The 17,010-nt window shown below is 39.6% G+C and overlaps 1 protein-coding gene across 2 annotated transcripts in view; it reads right to left on the bottom strand.

The window, feature by feature from the left end:
* The window catches only part of tmem108 (transmembrane protein 108), a 69,692-nt gene that overhangs the window by 14,195 nt on the left and 38,487 nt on the right, over positions 1 to 17,010 (bottom strand). For both annotated transcript variants that reach the window (XM_066646824.1, XM_066646823.1), the window contains one exon: positions 5,870 to 5,953. In XM_066646824.1, the coding sequence (XP_066502921.1) occupies positions 5,870 to 5,909 (40 nt within the window). In that variant the 5' untranslated portion in view covers positions 5,910 to 5,953. The remainder of the gene's footprint in view (positions 1 to 5,869; positions 5,954 to 17,010) is intronic.

Below are 17,010 nucleotides of genomic sequence, written 5' to 3' on the forward strand. Positions count from 1 at the left end.
TTCATTTGCTTGCTGAGGATGTCATTTATCTGTGCATGTGTGTGGGGTTAAAAGAGGTTTCAGGATGACACAAAATTACTATTAAATTACATCCTGATATATGCTCCTGATAGAGTCAACCTTATAGCCATTAGGCATGGAGAAGATTTATAGTAGAAGAAAAATTTATGCAATAAACATTCTAAATTAAAGCTCTTTGGAATACATAAGCACCCTGTGACTTTCATAAAGTCCTGTGCTGAAGCAATGCTTATGACATTAATAAATCATGCGGATAGAATCATCCCGTGCATTGTAGTCCTTTATCTCTCCAGTCATCTCTGACCATTATAGTCAATGACACAAATAAATACCCAAAAAGGTCTCTGCAGGCTGTTCTTGGTTACAACCAGTCCCTTGATTGGTCTTGCAGTCAATCGCTCCAGCTTTACATTTCGCCAATATAAACATTACTGTTACGATATATGTCCAAACTTTTGTGTCCCTCTTATAATTACTGATTTCAGCAACATTAAGGAGCCTCCATTGTGGTAAAAACCTTCAGCATTAGCTTAAAAGAGCAATATGTAATATATTTACTAAATCATAATATAGCCAGGGTGTGTCATTAAAGATTAAAGAAACGTGCTAAGTTGAAGCACTTGCATCTCTGACAGCACTGCTGTAGCCAGTATGTTCTTCTGTGAGGAGAGTCTAATCTGAAGCAGATTAAAACTCTGTGTTTTGGCTTGAGATCCCACATATTTCCCAATGCCCAGTACTGGGTTGCCATGTCTGAAACACAATAGTAGACATGCAAACATCTGCCACCTAACATGACATTTTAAGTGGAAAAAAAATTTGATAAGGAAAATAACATATTTCTCATTTAGTGACACATTTAAGGCAGAAAGGGAAAGTCAAATATAAAGCTGGTAAATACAGGAAAAACAGTGGGGGCTAGCATAGATAGATATTTTAGTGAAGTTATGTACACTTTTCTGTGTAAATAGGTTGGTTATGGCACATTCTTTTTAGCCCTGAAGATCCTTGAATCTGGCAACCTATGTAAGCTTTGCATCTGGGGAGGGCGGTGAGGGCGGCAGACAATACTCTCCAATGCTTTGAATTTAGACTGCAGTACACATTTTAAATGCTTGCTGTCACTATTACAGATTACTCCTTTAAGGTCACCATACCCAATGTCAAATGTCAGCTAGAGGGGTATAAAGCCCACCTGCTTTAAGTTGTGGAGCTGTGGAACTGTGACCTTTCAAATGATGGAGCACCAACCTATACTTTTGTAATGAGTTGGAATGGCATTTGTGATCCATAACTAATGACCCAACATTAGTACCTGACCTCCCCAGTGTTTTGGTACCATCAAATTCTCAAAGCACTACAGTCATGAGTCAACAGTATTTCTGTAAACATGGCTAGGTAGTGCATGATAAAGATTAGAGCATTCCTTTACTACCTTAACTAAGATTGAGTTAGGAAATCTCTGATTAATGATTCAGTGGTCACAAAGATGTGACCACCCCTTTAAAACCACCCCTGGTGTTCTGGCTTGTAAATGGAAATATGCCCCTGGCAATAAATGTGATTATTACAGTTGTGGTGGTAGCGAAAAAGAAGCCCATCACATTCCTTCTTTAAAGCCATCCTTGGCTGCCAATTCCCTTCAGAATTCCAACACTTCCTGTGGGCCGCCGACAAAATCAATCAAGGCAGGAAGTCCACTTATTGCTTGGTGGACTATAGATTTCTGGTTATCCCCTCAGGGTGGCTGGAGATCAATCCCAGAGACACTTAAGCATGAGCTTGAGCTTCCTCAATGCAACATCACTTGGTGGCGCTTGAGGCCAGATCATGAAATGTGCAAATGTGCCCAGACGTCTCGTCTAAGCTGTGTCGATATCACCAACGCAAGTAAACACCACCCCCAGTTTTTGAAATATCCCCAAAAATATGGCATGATCTCATATGAATCATCCTTTACACTTAGCATGCACATGGGTATTTTGATCAAGCTTTCACAACTGAGCAAAACACTTAATCACATATAATTATTAAGATACTAATGCTAAAAGGATATTTATGAACATGAAGATGATTATGAGTAAGGATTTAAGGGGGCTCCAAGTTGTATTTATTAGGACTAAGAGCTGTTGCGTATCCTTGTGTTAGCATTTAATTAGCACTAATCCCTTATGGGAAGTGAGTAGTGTCACTTCACTAGGTTCTTCAACAGTAGCTAATGGAAGCAGCTCCAAAAAGGGACTAGCACTGTCCGACTGGGAATAAATCTGGACACATTTCCTCAGGCCTGTCATCCTCCATGCATATTATCGTGTCCATTATGCTCAACAACCCAAGGACAGCTAGCCAGCTACAGTGAATTTTGTGCAATGCCCCGTGACAAACTCTTAAACTAGAGAAAACATGGAAGCCACACTGATTGGAAATGTTTTCACAGCAATTTAAGGTTTTAAAGGCTAAAACACTTAATAGTTTTGTCTGCTCTATCTATGCACAGAAAAACAAATTCCATATTCCCATTTGTCTTAATGTGTCTTAGCATTTGTTGTCATTTCCTTTACCAAAGTCTATGAGTCAATTAACTGAACAATGTTCATTATCATTAGGTGAATGTCAAAATGGCAATCTGATTTCTGGGTAGGATTGCCCTTCCCCTCCCTTCATTTATCTCCTCATGAGTGTCTGTCAGCTGATGTGTAAGATCTGGGTAGTTTGCTTTCCCCTTTGGCACATTAAGCTAAAATATGCTGTAATTTGAACTTCACTTCATATACATCAAGTAAATTCTTTACTTGCTTGATAAAGTAAATCAGACCTGGCTTTATTTGACCTGTGTGATCAGCTGTTTGGCTAAATTATTAATTAGTTAACTTCAGTTAACACAATATGGTTTGATAATGCGGGTATACAGTTTACATGCATATACATACTACGTGGTTTACAAAAAATATTTATTCGGACAGGACTAAAATCACAGAGGAACATATACATATAAAGCTAATCCCATCTGAAATGTCCTTCACAGAAGTGAAGCAGCTCATTTGTCACTATTTTTATTCAATAATTGTTTCCTCTGTGTTTTTGCAGTGCTGACATGCTTAAACAAAAGGCTTCTTGGGCAGTCTCACAGGGGACTGAGTTGAGTTATAAACACAAATGAAATCTTAACAATGAATTGCACAAACACACAAATTCCACCAATCCCTGTTTGGCAGCACAGGCTGAGGCAGTGTCCGAGTCAGATTGCAGGATATGATGCACCACTTCCTGTGTGGAGGGAGGGGCTGGGGTGGGACAGATGTGAGCTCATAGATAAAATGGTAGGAATTATACCACTGATAAACGTTTCCTGTCTGTGATCTGGATTTTGTTGATCTTAAAGCAGAGTGTTTGAGGTTTGGGACTCAATGTGATGAGCATGACTGTTGGAATGGACATAAAAGGCACAGGCCAGTTTCATTTGTTTACTGGCATGCTAGCTTAGCATAATTATTGTGAGCGGAGCACTGGCACATCCTAAACCCTAGAGTTGTGCTCTGAAAGGAAGTGCAGACTTTAAACAGGAAGCTCATACAACAAGGGGATAGCTGGCCTGAGGAAAAGTGCTATCGCATAACAAGAATGGAGCTTTCCATTTTGGAACATAGGAACACAGGGTAATGTTTTCACAGAGGTTGCTAAGTCTGGCTCTACTGTCCCAGTATGGCCACAGGGATTTGACTGAGGAACTCCTACTAAGTTTGGACTGTTATATGCTGTCCCTGAGAGGCATTTCATAAAGTCTCCTCACAATGTGTTAAGGGAAGTGTACAGTTACTGAACTGCAAGATTCACCTTATAAAAACTATACAGTCACTTCTGAAGCTCATGCAGATGAACAGACTGAACCAGGACAGTGAGAAATATATACCAACATCCACTATCCACTAATGGAAACCAGAACCAAATAAAACAGAAATATATGTTCAAGAACGTTGGGCTTGTTCTTTTGCTGTTTTTCAACATAAGAATCATCACAATAACATAAGAATAACACATAAGACCAAAGAGATCATCGCTAGTTTGCGATAGGCGTCAAAATCTAAAATCATGGCAAAAACTGGGTAAAAATCCTTCTCGAAAAAAATCAATATTATTGTATGACACCAGTACTGGTATTCCACTATAGCACTGGTACAGCCGGAGAACAAGAAGGCCCCACCATGCATATAAATGAAAAACAAGCTCTCCAGCTGGTAACAGCACATTCTCCCAGTCAAATTCCATCAAGGACAGACCAAGGGCAGCTTGATTGAGTACGGGATGTACACCTGAGCCTGAGGAATGGGTTCCTTTTAACTCCTGAACTGAAAGTGGCACAGTCTCTTTGAATTGCTAGATCCTAGGCCAGTCCTCAAGATGCATATCCCCATAACTAAGATGAGGCAGATGACAGGCAACTCCTAAAAGCACATTTATATGTGGGAGACACTCCTTTGCTTGACCTCATGTTCCTGATCCATTTCACACTTCTCATTTTGGATCAGTTCCAGGAACAAACTGAGCTCGTGCAGCCAGTGATGTTATGCTTGAAGAGCTAAACATAATACAGGCTCTAGAGTACACTGAAGTGCTAATTATTACAGATGTAATAGGCTAGATGTTTTATTAAACACATATAAAGGCTAAGAAGTACACTTCTAACAATATGGTAATACAGGGTCTGGTCAAGCACAGTCATGAACTAATCTAAATTGACTATTTAAACATATTTGCCAATTGAACTGCTGTTTTAAATTTATTTTGTCTGTAGGGAACACATTCATTTTCATTTCCAGTGGACATTATGATAGTGATACATGCTTACAAAGACTACTGTAATAACACAGAAACCTCAGTAGGCAAATAAGTCCCCTAGAAATTCATAACAGTTGTCTGTAAATTGCCTTGTGCATCTTGATCAGTCACAGTTTCATGTAACCATCTAAAAATTTGAGTGCCTCTTGAGTGCTACATATTTCAAAATGTAATGCTATTATTGTATGTCATTACTTCTTCTTTGCTAATAACTTGCATGCATTACACAAAGACTTCATATAACCAGTTTCTATTGAGTCAAAATATTCTGACCTACAAGGGTAATAAACAAGACCAAGCTAGCGTTAGCATAACTCTTACTTTAGCTGTTGTCAAAAGCACAAGAAATATATCTTTATTTAGCACCAAATTATACCAGTTACAAGGCTTTTTTAAACAATTTAGGCAAGAGAAAAAGCTATATTGAAGGTATCAAGATAGTCAGGTAGCTACTTCGCTAAATTTTGGCTTTTAGCTTATGGTTTTTGTCATTTGAATGGTCAGTTATGTCCATTCTAATGATAATTTACACTAGATCGATGGAATTAGGATTTTCAGGTTCCTCTGAGCTGTTAATAAAAAAATCTGTTTTTTATATATATCATTATCATGTCCATTAAAAAACAGGTATTCATTTTTGTTGTTTATTTTACCACATCATTTGAACACAGCAGGTGTCCTTCACATTGTGTAAAAACTTCATGATGAAAGGATCAATAGAAACGCTCCAAAATTAAAATATTTTTTTCACTGAAAGTTAAGAAGGTTTTTCCTTCTCCTGTTAAGCTACTATTTTGGAGGCATGTGTTTTTCAATGGATAGTGATGATATGTTACACGATGACTCCAACTACTGTGCCACTGCTGTAGGATGGTGTAGATGTGGGATTTTTTGGTATATAGCAAGGTGCACTACTAATATAAATACAGAATCACAATATGAAATTAAAAATATATGGATTAATCTGGACTGAACATTTATTTGTATGAATGAATTAAAATGAGAGACTTACTCAGCAGCTGGTTAGGCAGGACCTGCAGGCTTCTCTTCATGGTATCATATGGTCCGGCTCTTCCTCCACAGTGCTCATGGTTCTCTGTGGGTAGCACACACAAACACAGAAAGCAGTTAGTCAGACAACAACTAATGATGCCTTATATGGCATAAAGTTTGTGGACACCTGGTCATCAATCAAATTTCTTCAGCAATGAAGTATTAATTAAATAGTTTATGTTGTGGTCAGGTAATGTTGGTGGATGTAACCCACAGAAAACAGCTCTGCTGCTCCACAGCCCAATGCCTGGTGAGCTTAATACCCCATTATAGCCAGCTCTTAACCCTGGGCATGGTGACCTTATGCTCATGTGTAGCTGTTTCCTTTTTTATGGTGATTATACAAGCTGTGTGTGTACAGTTGAACAACTGAGTCAGTTACGAGTGAACGTTGTCGCAGATATACAGTATAAACAAGATTAATAAATGATTAGGTTTTAGTGTTAAAAACAAACTTTGGGGATCAAATTCTGTCAGTTTCAGAGCAGCCAGCACACACACACACACACACTTCAAAGAGAACTTGGGTGACTGTGTGTGTCTATGTGTGTAGAGAACACACGAGTAATCTTGAGTGTCAAAACGTCACAACAATCATGCTGTCACTGTGTCCATGGGGTTCTGGGCACCCTCTTGGACTGGACTAGCCGTATAAGAAATATTGAGTGGACACTAGACGTGAAATATAACTTATATCCCTCTGAGTGAGAGAGAGAGAGAGAGAGAGAGAGAGAGAGAGAGAGAGAGAGAGAGAGAGAGAGAAGCCCAGGCTTTAACACAACACAACCATAACAGATCAAAGCCCACCAAACACTACATTTATCTGAAGGGGGAATCCACCAAAAGAATTGCACCAATTTTTTTTACTAAATTCAAAACACAAACTAAATCATTCAGTGTTTTATGTAAAATGCTCTACCCTTGAGAATCTCCCAGTGGCAGAGATATTAAAGTGTTGAAAGAAGTCAGATATTCAGAGGGATTTTAGTGTTTCTAAAACCATGAAAATTAAATATATGAAATAATGTAATGCTGTAATGAAGCATCATACCCCTCGCCATTACAGCATTTCCATTTGATTTGTCCATCATTGCTCTCTCATACTGTAACTATATAAACAGCAGGCATTATAAAAATACCTCACTCTCACTGGGAATCCCTGTGGAGGCAACAAATCCTGACAACAAGCCTAGCCACTGATTTATAGGCTAATAAATAAAACCAAGCAAGCATAATTGTGGCCCTTACCCCACTTAACAAAAGAAAAGTCATAAAGGAAACAACAATTCTATCTTCATCTTTCAGTGATCCTGTCTCACTCATTCATTCTCTGAAGAAAACAGCCCACCTCTGAAAACCTGCTCCAGAACAACTGTGGATTTGATTATTTCTTCTCATTTTAAAGACACCTCATTAGAAGTGTGTTCTTAAAGTTGGAAAATCTCAGTCAAAACACACCAGTTTAGGATTAACACGGGAACATGGAGTTGGATACATTTGTGCGGATGAGTTAAAATTTTAATAAAAACAAAGGTGAATATACAGACAAACAAACAACACAAAGAAAGAAATAACATGCTACACCACAGACCTAACCTTTACCATCAGGACAATGACCAATCAATGGAGATGAGAAATGAGATGAACTTGTGAGCTTCAGTCACGTGACGTGAAGAACTCAAGGGTGCAGGGCGTGATTAGAGCATAAAAAACACAACAAACAGCAGAAAAACAAAACACCAGCACATGACTTGATGGGGATTTGTTTGATCTGATGAGTGTCTGTTTAAATGAGGTGTGTAGATGTGTCAATTAGGCGCATTCTACACCTTTGCCCACAGGTGAACACAATTCTGAGGTCTTAATGAAATGTGAACGGTGGGTTTCAGCGCCTGATCCTTTAAACGAGAATGAGCAGAACCTCATTCTAATTATTACATGAATAATTCGAATAATTAGGCGTGAAGAGCAGAACCTTTGGATTTTAGCCATTTTCAATCATTTCTCTTTCTTCTCTTTTCTTGTATGCTCCATATGCAATAAGTGCTCTTATTAAACCTCACTCATTTGCTCTGTTTAACCACATCTTTGCTCTGTCACATAAACATGGGTCCAGTGCTGTGATTGGACAGACTCAAAGACAGAGATGGGACAATTCTAAAGTCTCTGCATGGTACTGTTTATGATTTCAGAGTTTAATAGTCCAAGAAAAGTTGTTTTCCCATTTTTCATAAAATGTCCCTTTAAATATTAGTAGGCAATATATAAGGTTCCAGTAGTTGTTTAAAATGATGTGTTGTGTCTGTAAACATTTTAGAAATGTTCTCTTCCATCTGAATCAACCAGAGAATCATCCTGCCGCACATTAACCACTTACTGTTCACAACAATCAGGGTCTTAACTCTCTGAGCTGGTGTGCAGTGTGAGTGCATGTGTGTGAAAGTGTGTGTCTATGACATCATTAGCTCATGGCAGGACACTTCAGGGTCGTCGCACACATCACTTGGGTGAAAGCCGCTCGGCCTGAGTGCACGGGTGAGTAATTACGTGTGTGTTTGGGCAGGGAGTCGGCTCTGACTCATGTCCACCTGCGAGGAGAGGCCAGGGGAGGCCGACACATCAGTCACAGTGAATAGGGAGGACAGAGAATGATTAAAGGCTTACAGGCACAACATGGGGAACTTCAGGCCAGGCATCGATCATCAGAAATGATCACGGTGCAGGCATCGTTTTCATATGTCATGCTTAAAGTTACATTAACAAGGAAATGAGGTAAAGTACAAACGAATAATAAAACGTTTTAGAAGTTTGACAGAAATACACATACAAAACGCAGGATCTGGGTGATGTTGTATGCCCAGTCGTTTTCTGCTTCATGCCAAATCACTGCATGGCAACTGATCCGTGCAGAGCCCCCACTCCTGTCACCATGGCAACACTAACAGAACATTAGACTCAAATCTCTTCACGATGACAACTGTGCGAACTATTATCCGGAGGGAAACCAATCAGACTTAAATAAGACCAGCTATCCACATATTGAGCCTTCAAGATGAGATTGCACATCATCAGAAACAAGCCCTCCTTTCCTGACATGTGTATGCCAGTGTGTGTGTGTGTGTGTGTGTGTGTGCGCGCACACACCAGGATTATATCACACTGTTGGGATCAAAACCTATATACACTCACATTGTGGGGAATCTTCTTCCTTGCGGGGACCAACAGCTGGTCCCCGCAATGTAAATCAATACACTTTAAGGCGAAGACACGTTTTAAGGTTTGGTTAAGCATGTAGTTAATTGCAAATCTCCATGAAAATCATTGGAAGCTTTGTAAGATGTACAGATTGTGTTTTGTGTTTTTGTGTGTGTTATTTAATAGCTGCTGGTGATGGACTGGTTACTGTAGTGTTGTGAGTTGGCAGCCTTAAACAGTCACTGTGGGAGGGTTAAGGCTAAGGCTGGACCAAGGTCTGTCCAGAGAGGTAATAAAATGAAGGTGTGAGTGGCTCTTCTTTGACACACTGCCTGGAGGAATAACAATGATTTTTAAAAAATTATTTAATTCAAGGACTCTAAGTGTCTGGCAAAAAGCCTGAGACCAAGAACCTTCCTGGAGTAAAACTGATGGGAACACATTTTGAAGTTTAAAATGTCTGGGCCTGGGGCTGATGGAGTGGAGCATGGCTCCATTATCAAGAGACTGCTGGTTCAATTCTCAGTGTAGAAAAGTAGCCAACATTCCTAGTGTCGTGCTAAACACAGTCCCAGAAACACATGCAAATGCAGCATGTTCCTGTTTTATTTCCTATTCTTTATTAATATAACATTCTAAATTACCCCTTCCAGCTCTAATGTGTGATAATGCTTTATTTGAGGCTCTGAGTGCTCTTGAGTTTTTTAAGCTCCATGCTGAAAAAGCATCTCTTCTTTGGCTCCAGCTGGAACTTCTTGTTCGCCAACCAATATATGTTAGTGGAAAAATGCTGAAAGGTTCCAAATTAACTTTGCGAATTGCCGCTCTTTGGTGGAAATTCTCTATAAGAGAACACTGATTGGGCAGGCTATGTGTTAGCTGGTGTGGGCTGATGTGTTCTCCAGTGTGTTGAACTGTCCAGTAATGTTGTGTTGGCAGCAGTTCAAGAAGAGCTGGCTTCACGTGTTTGAAGACATCAAGCTTAACTTCACACTTATGGGTTGTTAGCACTGTGTGTGATTGGGGAGTACTATCTTTTAGAGTGGAACTGGCAACATTTATCGATTGTGGATAAAATTGGGATAAAATAAAACCATGAATTAACCAAAATATATTAGGAGTGGATCTAAACATAAATCCACCTTGTACTTCCAGTCAGTGGCTTTTAGATTATTAGAAATACTTACAAGTCTGTTTTTTAAAGAGCCCATCTCTCCTAAACTTATTTCCAGGCAAAATGGCTTTCAGTAACACCTGCCAAAACATATTTAAAACTACATGGCACGGGACCTTTAACAGCTAAATACCACTCTGATGACTTTATTATAGCTTCTTATCTTTCCAGGAGATTTGCTTTCGGTTCAAAGAAAACTGCAGGGATTCAGTCTTTTCCACACCCCAGCTTCAGTTTTGGAAACTCCCGGTTTCTTCAAATATTTTCCTTTGTCCTCTTTCTTCCTCTTGTAGATAAGGAATATTTCACATCTAATCTGCTTGGAAATACCTACTGAAAACTGATGAGGATTGTTTCTGATAAAATGAACTGTTTCAGTGAAATTAAATGAATCATCCACTTGGCACTAGTGGGATTAATGACAGTAAAAGCTCCACAGGGTTTTTCCTGTGTAGTCTGAACTGATTGGTTGGCTTTATTGATTACACTCACCCACTAACTCATTTACAGCAACTTATTAATCCAATTACACTCAGCCACCCGCACAACTACTGCACACCTCATTCAGTCTTCTCAATTCTAATCTGGGTTTCAGCATTCGCTTCCTTTCTCTGAGTCTATACTCAGCTTAATGCTGTTACTACTATGCAATTAATATGTATGTAGTTATTAGAAGGAGGAAGTAGACCATTAGTCAATTATGTATCTCAAAATCATGTTTGTGGACACTTGCTTATTCAACATTTCTTCTAAAATGAAGAAATTACTAGGGACCTGGTGCCACTTTTGCTGCATTAACAGACTCTAATCTACTGGGAAGCATTAAGACCATGAGTTTATGAACTTTATGAGTAAGTTTTATGAGAGGATCAGAAACAGCATTGCTGCTAGAGTTTGCCACTCTGATAAACAGACATAACTTGTTGGTCCACCTTGTAGATGTAAAGTCAGAGACAGCAAACCAACTCATCTGTTGCTGCACAGTTTGTGTTGTGTCTAGTCCTTCATCAGTGAACACAGGACGCTGCTATTCTCAGTCCAGCAGTGACACTGGACAGGTTTTAAGCAGCACTGCTGTAACCAATTCATTTATACCAGCACCACACACACTAACACATCACCACCACGTCAGTGTCACTGCAGTGGACTACAGTCTGTAACTAGAATTACAAAGTGCTCCTGTATGGTCAGTGGAGCTGATAAAACAGACAATAATATAGACAGTGTACACATAAGGTGTTCCTAATCCAGTGATTGTTCAGTGTATATGGAACAATCACTGAAAAGATATATATTACTTAGCACTATTTTAATATAGGGCGGCACGGTGGTGCAGCAGGTAGTGTCGCAGTCACACAGCTCCAGGGGCCTGGAGGTTGTGGGTTCGATTCCCGCTCCGGGTGACTGTCTGTGAGGAGTTTGTGTGTTCTCCCTGTGTCTGCGGGGGTTTCCTCCGGGTGCTCCGGTTTCCTTCCGCAGTCCAAAAACACACGTTGGTAGGTGGATTGGCGACTCAAAAGTGTCCGTAGGTGTGAGTGAATGTGTGTGTGTGTGTGTTGCCCTGTGAAGGACTGGCGCCCCCTCCAGGGTGTATTCCTGCCTTGCGCCCAATGTTTCCAGGTAGGCTCTGGACCCAACACAACCCTGAACTGGATAAGCGGTTACAGATAATGAATGAATGAATGAATGAACTATTTTAATATTGTTGCTGGTAAAAGACACACTCGAGTTCACCACTGTAAAGAATAAAAAGTGGTGTATATTTCTCCACAATTAACCATTTCATATCAGGATGTTGCATTATTTACAGTGAACAGAAAGCGCTTAAAGGCTGGAAGAGAATATGTAAGAACCTGGGGGGATAAAAAGATTAAAGCAAATCCCAATGGTGTCAGCATAACAAGGTTATTACATCAGAGAGGAAAGTTAGCTTTCAGGAGATGAGACGAGGGGGTCTAATTTATCCCAGGCGTCTCCTCTGAAGACTGGGGGCAGCTGTAAGTGTGTATGATGAGGTGGATTAGCCTCTTTGGTTTGGCTTTGATGCTGTGGGGCTGTAATGCTGATCAGGACACAAGTGATAAGGTGTGTGGTAAGGAGAAAAACAAAAAAAGCTTTGCTATACATGTGTTTCCTGTTGTTGTTTGAAAGGGGGGGTGGGGGGGTGGGATGGGGTGGAACAGGATTGTGATTGAGCGTGTGGAATGTTTTACAAGCTGCAGAGTCTCTGATAACCCCAGCCTGACCCGTCAGCCCTCTCTTGCTTGCCGATTTGATGTCTAATCACCATCTCTCTGACCATAAGCTAAAAAAGATCTCGCTCATCTAAAGTTGCCAAGCACAGATCATGTTTTACAGGTTTTCAAAATAAAAGCTTCCTGTCAGTACTCTGTTTATATAATCAGCAATAGTATTTTCCAAGAAAACAAATGTTAGCATGCTAGCATGCCTAAAGCATCACATACTTCCCTGTGTTTACACATTCAAGATAGATTATCTTATGTGATTTTTGCCCTCAAGACTGGGTAATTTGTAAAACTAATTTTATTGCAGTTAGAAAGGTTCAAGTAGAATGTGATTTTGTTACTTTTTCATACTCTTTAGACACCACTTTTAAGCACACACCCAAATCACCATAAAAGCTAGTCAGTCAAATGTACAGACTCCACATAGAGTTATGTATTCATATTTATATTAGTTCATATTTTCCACATATATATATATATTCCTCACATACTAACCTCATAGCCCCAGCACAAAATCAAAACCAACAAGCATAAGATACTAAACATGTCTTGTCTGAGCAATTACATCTTGGCTAAGGAGATACCTGCCAAACTTTTGCTTTCAACAGCTGCTCTGATTACGACAGGTTATCGCCACAGACTACTGTACTGTTTTGCTGAGTCATGACCGAGTCTCTGGTGGGCTTCAGTAGCAAGATGAGTTGCAGTGCCCAGTTTGCTGCGTCACTCAGGCTGGCCCCTGGCAGACAGGTCATCAATCAGTGCTGCGGCTCCACTGGGCTCTGCACCAGGCCATTAAACACGCATTAGCTTCCCAGCATGCCTTTCACTGCTCCCGCAAGGATGACAAAGCCCCTTCAGCACTTCCTCCGGTTTCCCCTAAAACAGCAGAGCGACTCCAAACAGACTCAGCAATGAATGTCTTTTACTCAGTAGCAGGGTTTAACTTATTTGTATATTTTTATGTATTTTGAAATGTAGTAGAAAAATTATAAAATGGAATTAGCAAAATTAAAAAACATTAGTCAGAAACCCTTTGTCAGAAACCACACACATCCAGTTGAGCGCACATAAAAGTTAAACACAGTACAAATCCAGAATAAGTCACATTGTTGGGTATAATGCTAACTGCTAGCCTTCCATTATCTATTAGCAATATTTTCCAACATTACCAACATTAATTTTTGATGCCAAACATATTAGTCAGTCAACTATGCCAAATAATGCAAACAGCAAATTGAAATATAATAAAATAAAAATACTTCATGTGCCTCATCAAATGATTCTGTTTTGCCCACTCACCCAAACATGAGACAAGAAGCAAGGTACGATTTAAAACAAATAAATAAATCAAAACACAGTCATGGTAATAAAACTTATTGGTCATATATTGACTTACTGGTCATATGTCTCTTTGATACAAAACACCTTACATCCATAAGATTAAACAAAGTATTAAAATGTATTTTTAAAGTTGGTCTCAGAGGTGTCTTTATTAATTTGTAGAGATTTTAATTATCTTTTTTAGAGCTGAAGGGATACAGCTCTTACGCTCATTGATTCCAGGTAGGCTCCGGACCCACTGCTGCCCAGCGCTAAATTAGTTGTTACAGACAATGAATAAATGAATGAATGAATGAATGAATGAATTAGTGACATTTCAGTTATTTGCTTGAATCACTGGAGGGAAAAAATGGCTAATGGTAAAAGACTAAATAATGCGTGTAACAGATCAAAATCCTTCAGCGACGTGTCAGTTCCTTGCACCTAAATGCTCTCTGAAGCTCAGGAAGCTTGAAGGAACACTTGAAGAACAGATGCAGCTGACATGCAGATGCTAATCATTTGCAGCTATTCAAACTTGTCTTCAGTGAGGTCTTTGAGAAGGGTGTCACGAAGTGCAGAAAAATAGATAAAGGGTATGTGTGTGGTATGAGGTGCTTTGAATGTTGGGTGCTTAAAGTTCGTGGGTGTAATGGCACTAAATGAGGAAGTCAAGCCAAGTCTCAGAGACTGAATGTGCTAAAACTCAAAATATGTCCTATTAGCAGCTTTGTATCCATAGACAGCAATATTTTGCCCTTTGAATTTTGCACTGGGGCTGCGAGGCTAATGTAGCTATCAAGTAAATGCCATCCATTTTTTTCCTGTTCTCTATATGCCCTGAACCCATTGATGGTTTATAGAACTTTCTAGGAAACTTCCATATGTTTATGATCGAGTCAAATGACTCCACAAGCATTTGACCAGAAAACCTTCATTTCACACAATGCAATTAACCCATTAATCAGTACTTCAGAACTATAGCATTTATTTAAAGGCTAAGCACCAGCTATATGAAAGTGTCAAACAAATAAATACAGTGGAATTTGAGTTCCTAACTTGTGTTTATTGATAGTCAGAAAACATGTTATTTCTTACTAATTCAATGAATAAGGTTTAAAAGACCGTTGGTCCACCCCCCCTCAACGGTGTTCGGAAACTCTAATAGGCGTCTTGCCTGTGACGTAGATGGTGGACAACAACTCTAGAAGTTGCACTTAATTTAATGCAAAATGACGAAAAGGTGTGTTGTTTTTGGCTGCAATAATTCAATCTACAGTGGGACATCTGTGCACAAATGGCCCAAAGATCCCAAAATATCCAGAAAATGGAATAAATTTGTCAACTTTAAACGGGCACTTTGGAAAGGACCATCCGCTCACTCCGTTATCTGTAGCTCATTTCACTGGCGCTTTTCCAACAATATGGACATGTAAGGACACCAACGAAAGATGTTCAAGAGCCTCTGTAACATGGAGGTAAACAGGGTAAGGACACTTACTTTGCCTGTTTTAGTTGGTGTTAGTTAACGTTAGCTTGACTTGCTAAACTCGGTGGCTCAGATTATACTCGGCTACGTAGCTGCATTACGGAGGTTTATAGTGTCGGAGGAATTCGAGTTCGACTTCGATCACATTTACAAGAATAAGGTACCTCTAAATTTGAGTTTAGCTTATTGCTAGGCTATTGTCATGAATAATGTTGGTTATTTAGCTAGCTAGATACTGTCATAACAGTCAGTTATAACGGTGTTTTACCGCGGCGTTGTTCAGCTGTTGTCCACCAGTGACGTCATGGTTGCGTTCAAGAATTTCTGTAGCGAGCTCGGGTTTTTCCGTCAGTTTAATAAAATTGTCAGTTTTAAAGCAAATTAAGCATGATATTTTCATTTTAATTCATACTTATATATGTCAGTAACTAAAATAATGTGAAATATTCATGGAGGTCCATTAAGTGGTGCTTAGCCTTTAAGGAATGGTGTTGTAAAAGCAGCTTTCTTACAGCTGTATGCACATCACATTTCAGCATTGCACCCTTTTTCTGTTTTGTAAGTTGCACACCAACGAAAAAACAGATGAGGTGCTGCATTACATTTAGCAAATTAAGGGTGAGCAGACCACACACTTTTTGGTTCCGTTTTTTTGTGTACCAGATTGTTTACTTCCTTTCCATTACAATAGAGAAACACCCATGTGGGGAGCATGCACATGTGAATACACTTAGTAAGTGGCAAATGGATGCATACTTTGAGTCTAGAAGTTCACAGGAACAAACTATGTTTTACATATGGAAACATATAACAGATGGCGTTTGCTACATTCTGTACAAAACTAACCATGCGTATTATCCATCAGTTTATTAAAATGTATAATAGACATTCTGTACTATATTCTGTAGCAATGTGGGGACTGAGATGGTAGCAGCACAGTTGGTGGAATGAAGTGACTGGACGTAAACAGATTTGTGGAAGAGCTGACAAGGAACGAGGATCCACAGAGGCAGACCATCACACACACACACACACAATGTCTCCGAAAGGATAAAGAGATTTGAGTGACGGAGAGAAACACAGTGAGGTAGTGTCTTGCTTCTGCAACAGTTTGTGAATCGAATTGAAGATTCTGACACACACAAACACACGCACACTGTTAACCAGATGTTGCCATTTACACAGATTGTCAAATGTGACATTCCACTTGGCTTGTTGAAGAAGATCATAATGAAAAACTGACAACTTTTTATATGTATGCCAAGAGGATCTGGAGAGTACTGCTGATAACACCACAACACCGCAAACAAAAGAGCGGGGTACGTATATATAAACAGACACATTTTTTTAAATGCTGAGGCTGTATTTTCCACTCTCATTCAAGCCTTGTACCAGTGACCATGTCAAGCGACACCAATCAGTTTGACTTCACTCAATTCCACAGTGACAGTGGCTCAGACTCATATCCTTGAGGGAACTGAATCTCAAATCAAATACCTCCCAATACTGCATCCTCTTCCAATCTGGAAACTGCAAACATGCAAACAGAGATGTAATCGATTCATTTTGCAGTCCTAGCAAACATGCACACACACACACGCACACACACACACACACACACACACACACACACACACACACACACACACACACACATACACACACAGAGTTCT

This window comes from Hoplias malabaricus, chromosome 1 (genome assembly GCF_029633855.1).
Source record: "Hoplias malabaricus isolate fHopMal1 chromosome 1, fHopMal1.hap1, whole genome shotgun sequence".
Lineage (NCBI taxonomy): Eukaryota > Metazoa > Chordata > Actinopteri > Characiformes > Erythrinidae > Hoplias > Hoplias malabaricus.